At 42.8% G+C, this 12,011-nt stretch overlaps 1 protein-coding gene across 1 annotated transcript in view; it reads right to left on the bottom strand.

The window, feature by feature from the left end:
* Positions 1 to 12,011, bottom strand: part of EPS8L2 (EPS8 signaling adaptor L2) — a 111,744-nt gene that overhangs the window by 13,127 nt on the left and 86,606 nt on the right. The window contains exons 7-13 of the mRNA XM_066583007.1: positions 10,715 to 10,794; positions 4,426 to 4,541; positions 4,013 to 4,092; positions 3,320 to 3,446; positions 3,033 to 3,121; positions 1,964 to 2,038; positions 31 to 179 (exon numbers count right to left, since the gene is read on the bottom strand). Coding sequence (XP_066439104.1) covers positions 31 to 179; positions 1,964 to 2,038; positions 3,033 to 3,121; positions 3,320 to 3,446; positions 4,013 to 4,092; positions 4,426 to 4,541; positions 10,715 to 10,794 — 716 coding nt within the window. The remainder of the gene's footprint in view (positions 1 to 30; positions 180 to 1,963; positions 2,039 to 3,032; positions 3,122 to 3,319; positions 3,447 to 4,012; positions 4,093 to 4,425; positions 4,542 to 10,714; positions 10,795 to 12,011) is intronic.

Genomic DNA, 12,011 nt, shown 5'->3' with positions numbered 1-12,011 from the left:
AATATTTGGATTGTGTTGTCTTTCATTTACCTTGATTTAGTCCATCTTTCTCCCAAAGCCTCCCAGAGTTGCATCTCCTTTGGAGTTAGATGGCCCCTCAGGAAGTCAGTGGCATCCTTGGACAAGAGAGGGCAGGTGATAGATCTTCCTAAATCTGGTCCTCCTGAGCTCTGTACTATCTACAAGACACATCAAGTAGGTTATAGCATGTAAACAAGATAGACATTTTAATGTACAGGGTTACTTGATGCTTCAAATTCATGTGTACACTTTATACTTTTTCTGCCTCTAAAAGCTTCTCTAGTGGCCTGAGGAATTTGGTTGGCTTCTGACTTTTAGCATGAGGTATTGGCTAAGGTTGGTTTTACTCCTGCGCCCTGAGTTCCGCTTTCATGCTCTGTTCAGGGAGCAGGACAGGATAATCCATGTGGCTGAACGGCTCTGTCTCTCGATGGAACTCAATAGCCCCAATCGGACCCCATTGACTATAATGGAGTACGCTTTCCCTCAACTGTCATGCTTTTAGCCGGAAGAATAAGTGCTGCTGGAGGTTCCAATGCAGATGTTAAACCACCTTAATTTTAATTGCTGAAAAATTTATGGGTACTTGTGGACTGCAGATTTAACTGGAGCAATCAATGCCAGTCAGCTGCTGCAAAAGGAAATAAAGTCTTGGGGTGCATTATAAGAGGTATAGGGGCGAAAGACGAGAACATTATCCTCCCATTATATAAGGCACTTGTTAGGCCCCACATGGAATACTGTGTACAGTTCTGGACACCAGTGCTCAGGAAAGCTGTAGCACTGCTTGAGGGGTCCAAAGAAGGGCAACTAAACTAATACATGGAATGAGGTGACTGGAATACCCAGAGAGGCTATCCAAATTGGGATTATTTACCCTAGAAAAAAGACGGCTAAGGGGTGATCAAATAACAATGTATAAATACATGAGGGGACAATACAAGGATCTCTCCCAGGATCTGTTTATATCCAGAACTGCAACTGTAACAAGAGGACATCCGCTACATCTAGAAGAAAGCAGGTTTTATCACCAACACAGAAAAGGGTTCTTTACTGTAAGAGCAGTGAGACTGTGGAACTCTCTGCCTGAGGATGTGGTGCTGGCAAAATCCATAGAGGAGTTTAAGAGGGGACTAGATGTCTTTCTAGAGCGCTATGATATTACAGAATATAGACATTAGGTGACCAGTGGGTTGTTAATCCAGGTCTTACAGACAGGTAGGAACTATCAGAGGTTGATTCAGGGATTATTCTGACTGCCATTCTGGAGGGAATTTTTCCCCCGAAAGGGCAGGTTGGCTTCTGCCTCTGGTTTTTTTTTTGCCTTCCTCTGGATCAACAGGGGGACTGAAACAGGCTGAACTAGATGGACATGGTCTTCATTCAGCCTTACATACTATGTTACTATATTCTATTGAGTCCAGACTTATTCGGATTGCAAAATTTAATATTTTGAGCCAATCGGTCAATACATACAAAAATGCTATGGGTACAATACACATATAATTCATACCTAGAAAGGTGTTATCCAGGTAGGACAACATTTTTCATAGTAGCTCAGGGAAATGGCAAAACATAAAAAGCCATACTCACCTGATCCACCAATGCTTCCATTCTGACAGTGCCTGGTCCTCCATCAGTCTCCACTTCCTGCTGCATCAGCGATGACATCCCAGCAAGAGGACATGTGACTGCTGCAGCTCATCACTCGCTGAAGTGAGCCAGTGGTCACATGTCCCTGGTGTTCGTGACATCATCACTGCAGCAGGAAGTAGAGAGCAGCAGAGTAGTGGTTACCAGCGAAACGGGAGCAGCGGGATTGGGTGAAGAGAGTATGGCATTTTTCTATACATTTTTCTTCACCACTCTGAGCTGCTTTCAAATTTTTTCTTGTCTGGATAAAAACTTTACATTTTTATAGCTCAGTAGTAAAAATGATTACCAATTCCAGCGGCCCGAAGAGAAAGTGGATCAGCTCAGCTGAACTAGGATTCTGGATATGTTTTTTTAACTTGGCCTGAAAAGGAATGTAACAGTTTCTATTAATGTAATGTACTGTAAGTAGCATTGAATAACAAAATGATCCAAGTACGAAAAAGAAGAAATAGATTGGCTAAGGACTCACTCATACGAGTGGATCTTCGTTCCGTATTACGTGCGAAATACAGAAGCAGCATTTCCTATTTCGGTTCGTTTTACTACCCAAATCACCCATGCAAGTCTATGGGAGCGTTAAAAATACGCATTGAATACACATGATACATGCATATTTCTGTAGGAAATCAATAGGGTCTTCTCTCACAATACTCAGGGAATTTACGTGACCAAAACTGCATATGCCCGTGCCAGTGGGTCTTAATTTACAACTGTGAGGCCGTTTTCACACGGCTGGGAAAATCTTGCACGAATATAAACCCAATTCTTTTGCATTGGTTCATACACATGAGTGATTTTTCTTCCCCGCATCGCGGCACATCCTATCTTTGGGCGTGACCTTGCATCACATCACCCATTGTTTTCAATTGGGCCGGCATCGCACCTCGTCCTAAGTGTTCGCAAGTGCAATGTGATGCGATGCAAGATTTCCCCATTGAAAATAATGAGAGAAACTCAATTTCTTCCCCAAAGTGATCCAAATCTCAAAAATGAATAATATCGTTTTCTGGAAGAAAACATGACAGGGAGCAAAGGATTTAACAAAGTCTTCCTAGCTCAAGTAATAACACAAAGCTCCTGGGCTCCAATGCAAAATCTGTATCAGGGCTCCCTACCTACCAAGCGCCAATTGTAATATGGGTATCTAAAAGTGGAGGAACATCGGGTTCCTCAGACATCAGGGCCCAATAGCAACTGCTACATTTGCACCCCAGTGACCTCTCACCGCCTCTGACTATCTACTTTTGTCAATGGTTACGGCACGTGAAACAAATTTACTAGTTTTTATGTGTGTGTACTAGGAAGGGGTTCAGTGAAAGTGTGGCAGTTCACTATTGTTGAAAATGGTTCCTTACCAACAGGTTGATGGCAAGCTTGATCTTCTGATAGCAGTCTATGAACTCAAGCTCATTGGGTGGTCTGGATCGCAATGTGAGGACTCCCTCTGTGAGGTGGGAAAATAAATCTTATTATTGGATGAAACAAAGGGTATTCGCATATTTCGATGTCTAATTTGAGTTCACTTGTATATGGGATACAATGTAGAAACATTTGACAGAAACCACCAAGTATTTTCCCAATTTGAAAGGTGTATGTGTAGCAAATATCTTGTACAGACATATACTTATTACAAGCGGATTACCTGCTGGTCCTTTCTTTTTGTTCTTTTTGCCTTTCTTTCGCTGGTTCAGTTGCTTGAAGGCCTCCGCTGCCTTTTGTAACTTTGCCACAAAAACTTCGATGTCATCCAATGTGCAGTTTAAGCATTGCTAGAATGGCAAAGTGCATGAAAAAAAGCATGGCTGTCATACTTACATCTTAAACACACATCATTGCTTGTACCGACAAAAAATGGAAAACTCAGTTTTGACTCAAGATTTGACCCAACCAACTTCCCCTCCCAATGTTCCCATACATATTAGACAGAACTCGTCTGATCTTGCCAATGTTGGTGCAATTGGCTTAGTATGTAATGTGTATTTGGGCATCTAACTTCCCTGATTGCAGACGTCAGGGGAAGGAAGCACAGAAATCTAACATGCCTGATCCTTTGTTCCCATAGCAGGTAAGCTGTGGCCAGAGGTATCTTGCGGTGAGTTATCAAATTCAATGGGGGCTGTACCTGTAATACCAAACTGGGCCACTGCAATATGGACAGCACTGTCTGTTTCCAGTGCTGTTGGCACTGACAGCAAGCCAGGTGATCGTCAGGGACCTGAATGGCGGATCCCTACGTATCAACTATTGATGACCTACCCACTCCTTGGTTACTGCAGATAAAGCGGTGGTCCTAGTATGAGCAGTACTTGACTCAATCAAATTCACATGAACTTACTGTTTCCTTCTCAATCTTCTTTGCCAGTGCCTCCCGTGATTCTTCCTGTTCTTGGGATGCGCTACTTCTTCGATCAGTCTCTGGAAAATAAGAAAATGTATTTTTATATAGAAAAAGGAAAGAAGCAAATAAAAGGTGGGCCCTACAGATACCTAGAACAAAGGGGCAGATTTTCTCAATCGTGCCTTAGAATGCAACATTCTTTAGGATGGTGAAAATTTTGCAAATGTTGCTAAATTGACAAAAGGAGCATATGTGGCCTGATACATTTGCTGTAACCTGATAGGCTAGTTACACACTTTTATTGATGCCACCTCATGGCCCAGGTACCACACATCAGATTTAGGATCATTACTACTTTGGCGCAGTGTGACGCTCATAGGAAAGTTACATTTCGAGATATGAGGTATTACCGGTTTCATTTTCTGGAGATGGGGAGATGACACGGTTCTTGTTATCTCTCTTTGGCTTGGGTGCAGTGGCAGGAGGGAGGATTGACTCTCTTTGCTTGATTCTCTCCTGGTTAACCCTATAAAATAAGTCAATATAGATCAGTTCAGAAATACGGTTTATACAACTGAGCACTAGAATGATACTTATTTCCTAATAAACTCCCTTTTAAAATAAAAAATATGGGATTGTGCATGCTGCTACTAGGCTTGGTTGCAGTTTGATTATGTATGCTTGTTCATATGAATGGGATATTTGTGTAGGTGCGTCAAACCTATAGACAAGCCCATATGAATAAACTGGTCCGTCTTGCAGCCATTATTCCCAAGATCAGTGCTTAGGAACAGGTCTGGGGATCACTGGAAATGTCATATTTTCTGTTGTTACCCTACAGATCTGTTAAATACTAACAAGCTACTGTATGGCTTATGGCGATGATAAATTACAGATTACATATTATGGTTAAACAACTTGAATCCACTAATGGGAAAATATTGGGGATTTATAATTGCCAGCAGCGGTAGATCATAATATGGGATCTCTACTGTAGCTAAGCATTTTTAATGCATTTGATTACATACCGTGCTTCCCTGAAAATAAGACCCTGTCTTATATTAATTTTTGGTCCAAAAGAGGCACAGGGTGTTATTTTCAGGGGGTATCTTATACTCACATACCAGGCACCATTCGGGTCCCTCCTGCTGGGACGCGGTGCTCTGGCAGGCTATCATGTAGTCCTCAATGCCGACAGAGCTTCTCTTGCTGGTAACAGGGCTTGAATTTTCCCGCCTCCAAAAAGCCATTGCTCTGATTGGTTCAGGAGCACCGCCTCAGCCACTTAAAGCGGGCGCTCGATGAACTAATCACAGCCATTCAATGATGTTATTCAATAAATGGCTGTGATTGGTTCATCGAGTGCTGGCTCTAAGTCTCTCACGCGTTACTCTTGTACCAATCAGAGTAATTGCTTGCTGGAGGCGGAGTATTAAAGCCCCGTCACCAGCAAGATATACTCAGTCGGCATTGAGGACTGCACAGAAGCCTGCTGGAGCGCCGCAGCCCATAGGGAGGGACTGCAGCGGCGCCTGCTAGATGAGTATTGCTTTTTTTCCATGTAATGTAGCTGGGGCTTATTTTCAGAGTAGGGCTTATGTTTCAAGTCCCCCTGCAAAATCAGGGCAGGGCTTATCAGAGGGTAAGTCTTATTTTCACGGAAACACAGTAGTAAAATGCAACCTCAATTCAAAAAAAGTTGGGATGCTGTGTAAAATGTAAAAAAAAATTAAGAAAAAAAGAATACAATGATTTTGAAATCTCATATAATTATATTTTATTCACAATAGAACACAGAATATATATCAGAAGGTGAAAGGGAGACATTTCTCCATTTCATTAAAAAAAAGTAATTTTGAAATTGATGGCAGCAACAAATCTCAAAAATGTTGGGACAGGGATAACAAAAGTCTAGAAAAGTAAGTGATACTAATGATAAACTAAGTCACACGATTATGTATAAAATGAACATGTTAGAGAGGCAGAGTCTCTCAGAAGCAAAGCTGCTCAGATGTTCACCAATTGATGCTACATTATGCAAAGAAGCAGCCATATATCAACACAATCCATAAATGCCGGCATCTTCTCTGGGCCAAAGCTCATTTAAAATGGACTAAGCCAAAATGTAAAAGTGTTCTGCGGTCAGATGAATCAAAATTTGAAATTCTTTTTGGAAACCTGGAGACTCAAGAGGAGATAGACCATCCAGTTAACCCCAGACATCTTCTTGGCAGACTGTTTTTGTGGGGGTGGTTTGTCATTGCCTTCCCCGGTCATCTTATATTTATATACATCAATTAGAGATGTTTTCTGGACAACCCCGGTGTTTTCTCTAATCTGTTCAGATTTTTGGGTGAAAATCTTAGAAAATGTTTATGCCATAGTTTACTTTCAGATACTTGCACTTCCCCCTAAGCTTTATTTCTGTTTTCTCCAAAAACAGAGCAGAGACGGAAACCTTGAACCCATCCCTATCGCAGGTTTGAACCCAGCCTAATCTTGACTTTGTACTACTTGTCATATATTTAACCACTGTGGCTGAATTTTACAGCTTTTTTCTGTGCCAAAGTCCTTACATGCAGGAAATGCAGAACCAAAGGTGAACTACAGCATCGCCTGACAGATAATGCGACTATTTCTCCTCATACAAAACAATTCATATTGAGAGCTCCTCACAGATGGGAGAGTAGTGACTAATGATTTTAGGTTTTAAATGGTGCAATGACTATAGGCTTATGTTCACGACCATGTTTTCACCACATACGTTGGGAAGGGTATCATTTCTCTTTAAGGGGGAGAGTGAAGACACCTAGGAGGTGAGTGAGGAGGCTTATAAGGCCATGCAAGTTCCTCTGGGAAATATATGCAAATAAGGATGATAGAACAAAACCTCTACAGCGCCACCTATTGGATTGCAGCATTCCCGCAAATTAATATGACTCTGTAAACAAATCTTATAACAATGACTAGAAATTTACCACAAACCAGTAAACCATACAGAGAATGCTGTTTTGGGGTTCTTGCCCCTCATCAGTGTGCAGTATGATTCTGGCTTGGCTAGTCAGGGGCCTGTCATGTGGGTTGCGAAGGGTATTATCCCTTCTTAAGGAGAGCACCTAGAAGATGAGTGGAGACACCTAGTAGGTGAGTGAGGAGGCTTATAAGGCCATGCAAACTCCTCTGGGAAATATATATGTAGCCAAGTCTGGGTCTCCTATATATTAGAACAAGTACTAGGGGTGCACTACGTAGCCATGTCTGTGTCTTCTATATATTAAGACATATACTAAGGGTGCACTGTGTAGCCATATCTGGGTCCCCTAGATATTAGACAAGTACTAAGGGTGCACTGTGTAGCCATGCATGGGCCCCCTATATATTAGGACAAGTACGTAGGTTGCACTATGTTGCAACGTCTGGGTCCCCTATATATTAGGACAAGTACTAAGGGTGCAATGTGTAGCCACATCTGGTTCCCCAATATATTGAGACAAGTACTAAGGGTGCACTGTGTAGCCATGTCTGGGTCACCTATATATTAAGACAAGTACTAAGGCCTCATGTCCACGGGGAAAATCGGGCCCGCTACGGATTCTACATGTAGAATCTGCAGCGGGTCCCTCCTGCCCCGCGGACATGAGGGCTGAAAATGCAAATAAATGAGAATAAACTTACCTCCGATCCGCTCCGTTTCTTCTCTTCGCGGCGGCGTCATCTTCTCTCGTCGCGGCCGGATCTTCATTCTTCGGCTCGGCGGATGTGCACGATGACGTCGGTGACGTGCCCCGCGCATGCGCCGGGCCGAAGCAAAATGATCCGGCCGCGGCTGAGAGAAGATGGCGCGGCGCCGAAGAGAAGAACCGGAGCGTGTAAGTAAAATATGATTTTTGTGTCCCACGGATCCGGACGGCTTCCATAGGCTTCAATAGAAGCCCGCGGGAGCCGTGCCCGCGGGAGACCCGCATGAAAATGGAGCATGGTCCAGATTTTTTCATGCTCCATTTTTTTTAAAATCACTTTTATTGACCATCCGCGGGTATTTATCTACCCGCGGGTGGTCAATGCATCCCTATGGGGTGCGGATCCGCGCGCGGGAGAAGAGTTAAAATCCGCTGCGGATTTTAATTCTTCTTTTCCCCGTGGACATGAGCCCTAAGGGTGCACTGTGTATCCATGTCTGGGTCCCCTATATATTAAGACAAGTACTAAGGGGGCACTGTGTAGCCATGTCTGGGTCCCCTCTATATTAGGACAAGTACTAAGGGTGCACTGTGTAGTCATGTCTGGGCCCCTATATATTAGGTCATGTACTAAGGGTGCACTGTGTAGTCATGTCTGGGTCCCTATATATTAGGACAAGTACTAGGGGTTCACTGTATAGTCATGTCTGGGTCCCCTATATTAGGACAAGTACTAAGGGTGCATCGTGTAGCAATGTCTGGTCTCCTGTATATTAGGACAAGTACTAAGGGTGCACTGTGTAGCCATTTTTGGGTCCCCTATATATTAGGACAAGTACTAAGGGTACACTGTGTAGTCATGTCTCGGTCCCTATATATTAGGACAAGTACTAAGAGTGCACTGTGTAGACATGGTAGGGTCCCTATATATTAGGACAAGTACTAAGGGTGCACTGTGTTTTTATGTCCCGGTCTACTATATATTAGGACAAGTACTAAGGGTGCACTGTGTAGTCATGTCTGGGTCTACTATATATTAGGACAAGTACTAAAGGTGCACTGTGTAGTCATGTCTGTGTCCCTATATATTAGGACAAGTACTAAGGGTGCACTGTGTAGCCACATCTGGGTCCCCAACATATTAAGAGAAGTACTAAGGGTGCTCTGTGTAGTCATATCTGGGTCCCTTATATATTAGGACAAGTACTAAGGGTGCACTGTGTAGTCATGTCTGGGTCCCATATATATTAGGACAAGTACTAAGGGCGCACTGTGTAGCCATGTCTGAGTCCCCTATATTAGGACAAGTACTAAGGGTGTATCGTGTAGCCATGTCTGGGTCCCATATATATTAGGACAAGTACTAAGGGCGCACTGTGTAGCCATGTCTGAGTCCCCTATATTAGGACAAGTACTAAGGGTGCATTGTGTAGCCATGTCTGGTCTCCTGTATATTAGAACAAGTACTAAGGATGCACTGTGTAGTCATGTCTGGGTCCCTATATATTAGGACAAGTACTAAGGGTGCACTGTGTTTTTATGTCCCGGTCTACTATATATTAGGACAAGTACTAAGGGTGCACTGTGTAGCTATGTCTGGGTCCCCTATATATTAGGAGAAGTACTGAGGTTGCACTGTGTAGCCATGTCTGGGTCCCCTATATATTAGGACAAGTACTAAGAGTGCACCTTGTAGCCATGTCTGGTCTCCTATATTTAGGACAAGTACTAAGGGTGTGCTGTGGGTCATAACTGGGCCCCCTATATATTAGGACAAGTACTAAGGGTGCATTGTGTAGTCATGTCTCGGTCCCTATATATTAGGACAGTACTAAGGGTGCACTGTGTAGTCATGTCTGGGTCCCCTATATATTAGGACAAGTACGAAGGGTGAACTGTGTAGCCATGTCTGGGTCCCCTATATTGGGACAAGTACTAAGGGTGCATCGTGTAGCAATGCCTGGTCTCCTGTATATTAGGACAAGTACTAAGGGTGCACTGTGTAGCCATGTTTGGGTCCCCTATATGTTAGGACAGATACTAAGGGGGCACTGTGTAGTCATTTCTGGGTCCCTATATATTAGTACAAGTACTAAGGGTGCACTGTGTAGTCATGTCTGGGTCCCCTATATATTTGGACAAGTACTAAGGGTGCACTGTGTAGTCATGTCTGGGTCCCCTATATATTTGGACAAGTACTAAGGGTGCACTGTTTTTATGTCCCGGTCTACTATATATTAGGACAAGTACTAAGAGTGCACCTTGTAGCCATGTCTGGTCTCCTATATTTAGGACAAATACTAAGGGTGTGCTGTGGGTCATAACTGGGCCCCCTATATATTAGGACAAGTACTAAGGGTGCACTGTGTAGTCATGTCTGGGCCCCCTATATATTAGGACAAGTACTAAGAGTGCATTGTGTAGTCATGTCTGGGCCCCCTATATATTAGGACAAGTACTAAGAGTGCACTGTGTAGCCATGTCTGGGTCCCCTATATATTAGGACAAGTACTAAGGGTGCACTGTGGAGCCATGTCTGGTCTCCTATATATTAGGACAAGTACTAAGGGTGCACTGTGTAGTCATGTCTGGGCCCCCTATATATTAGGACAAGTACTAAGAGTGCATTGTGTAGTCATGTCTGGGTCCCCTATATTAGGACAAGTACGAAGGATGCACTGTGTAGCCACGTCTGTGTCCCCTATATATTAGGACAAGTACTAAGTACTCCTAATAGGTGGGAGTCCTAGAAGTGGAACTTACTTTGATTTTTTTTATAGTGTATACCTAGGATATACCATAAATGTCTCAGATAGGAATACCCTTGTGGTCCTTGGAAGTGGTTCAATATAGCAATGTGGCCTTCAGACCAGAAAAAGTTGTGCCCCCCCCTGCACTAGACAATGATGAAAGCAAAATATAAACTCCTTATATGTGATGTTACAGGCATTGTTGCACATAGATTTAATGGAAACAGATGTGAGGCCTGGTGATTGACAAGACTGGATGCAATACTCACTTGAGGGTCTGTAGTCGCATTTTTTTCCCTTGCTTAATGTCTGCAAGTGCACTTTCTATATCCGCGTGAACCAATTCAGCCTGTAAGAGTAACGTTTTATATATTATATAGTAAGCTAAAAAGTTATTTTGCAAAATTATGTCAAAGATCATCTGTACAACATGCGAGTGTCAAGTCATACATCATCTATAATGATAAGGATGGGAGATCCTGCCAGTCCGCCCTCCGGAGTGTGGCTCTTTGGTGCACAAACACGCACAAGATAGGGCAAGCCTGGCAAATGGGCTAAAAACAAAACAGTGAGAATGAACCCATTGAAATCAGTGGGTTCTATTCTCCGCATTATGCGGGTGGGAATCTCCCCGCATGCGTAACCGCGGCATATCACACTCATCTGTTAGCCCTTACAGCCGTGTGCGAATATAATGTACCTCTCTGAAAATATATTCGTCCTATGTAAGTACAAATGGGAATGACTGTTATGAATGCAGCAGCACTGCCGCTAGTGAACAGAAGATGGCGCTGTACACTATGATATCACTGAATAAACTGCATTGCATGGGGCTTTTCGAAAGATCAGACATACTGGATATTTTTCTCATCTATTTGAAAGGAGTGTCAGATTTTCAGTAGGATTTAGGGCAATCTCAAAGCCTAAATTTGGATATGAAGAAACATGGGCAAAAAGAGGGGAAATAATTTTAATATTAAGCTTATGCGAAATAAAAAAAAATAAGAGATAATATTGCATTTCCCATAACACCTCTTATACAGACAGCTTATACTAATATTCACATACATCTTAGCACCTTGTTATAAGAGCATAGAAGATTTGTGAATTAGTTGATGCTTGTATACCCACCGGTTCATGCTCAGGATAAATGTATGGGGTTGGAACCACACTGTCATTTTCAGTATATGGTATAATGGTAACGGCGCCAAGTCCATAGCATTGCCCCATAGATATAAAACCACACTTGTTTTGGTTGCTAAAAGTGGAATGAAGCCTTATAACTTATATACTATACACACTACCATGTGAAAAGTGAAGTATTCCATTTGTAAAGTCATGTTGCACTTCTTCATGTGGACATTCTTATACATTTGTGCATTCATTAACATAATGACTGCTCATGAGAAAGAAGAAAGGTAACCTTTAAGTCTATGACAGCGGAGGGGATTTAGAGCTCTCCATCAGAAAAATGGAGCTCTGCCCAATATGTTGAAGGAAACATGTCACCAGCTTCATGCTACCCGAACAACAGACAGTATGAACCCGTACAGTGCGTTCATGCAT

Source organism: Eleutherodactylus coqui, chromosome 11 (genome assembly GCF_035609145.1).
Source record: "Eleutherodactylus coqui strain aEleCoq1 chromosome 11, aEleCoq1.hap1, whole genome shotgun sequence".
NCBI classification, from domain to species: Eukaryota; Metazoa; Chordata; class Amphibia; order Anura; family Eleutherodactylidae; genus Eleutherodactylus; species Eleutherodactylus coqui.
The sequence above is the reverse complement of the archived record's forward strand: the minus strand, read 5'-3'. Positions and strand labels throughout refer to the sequence as shown.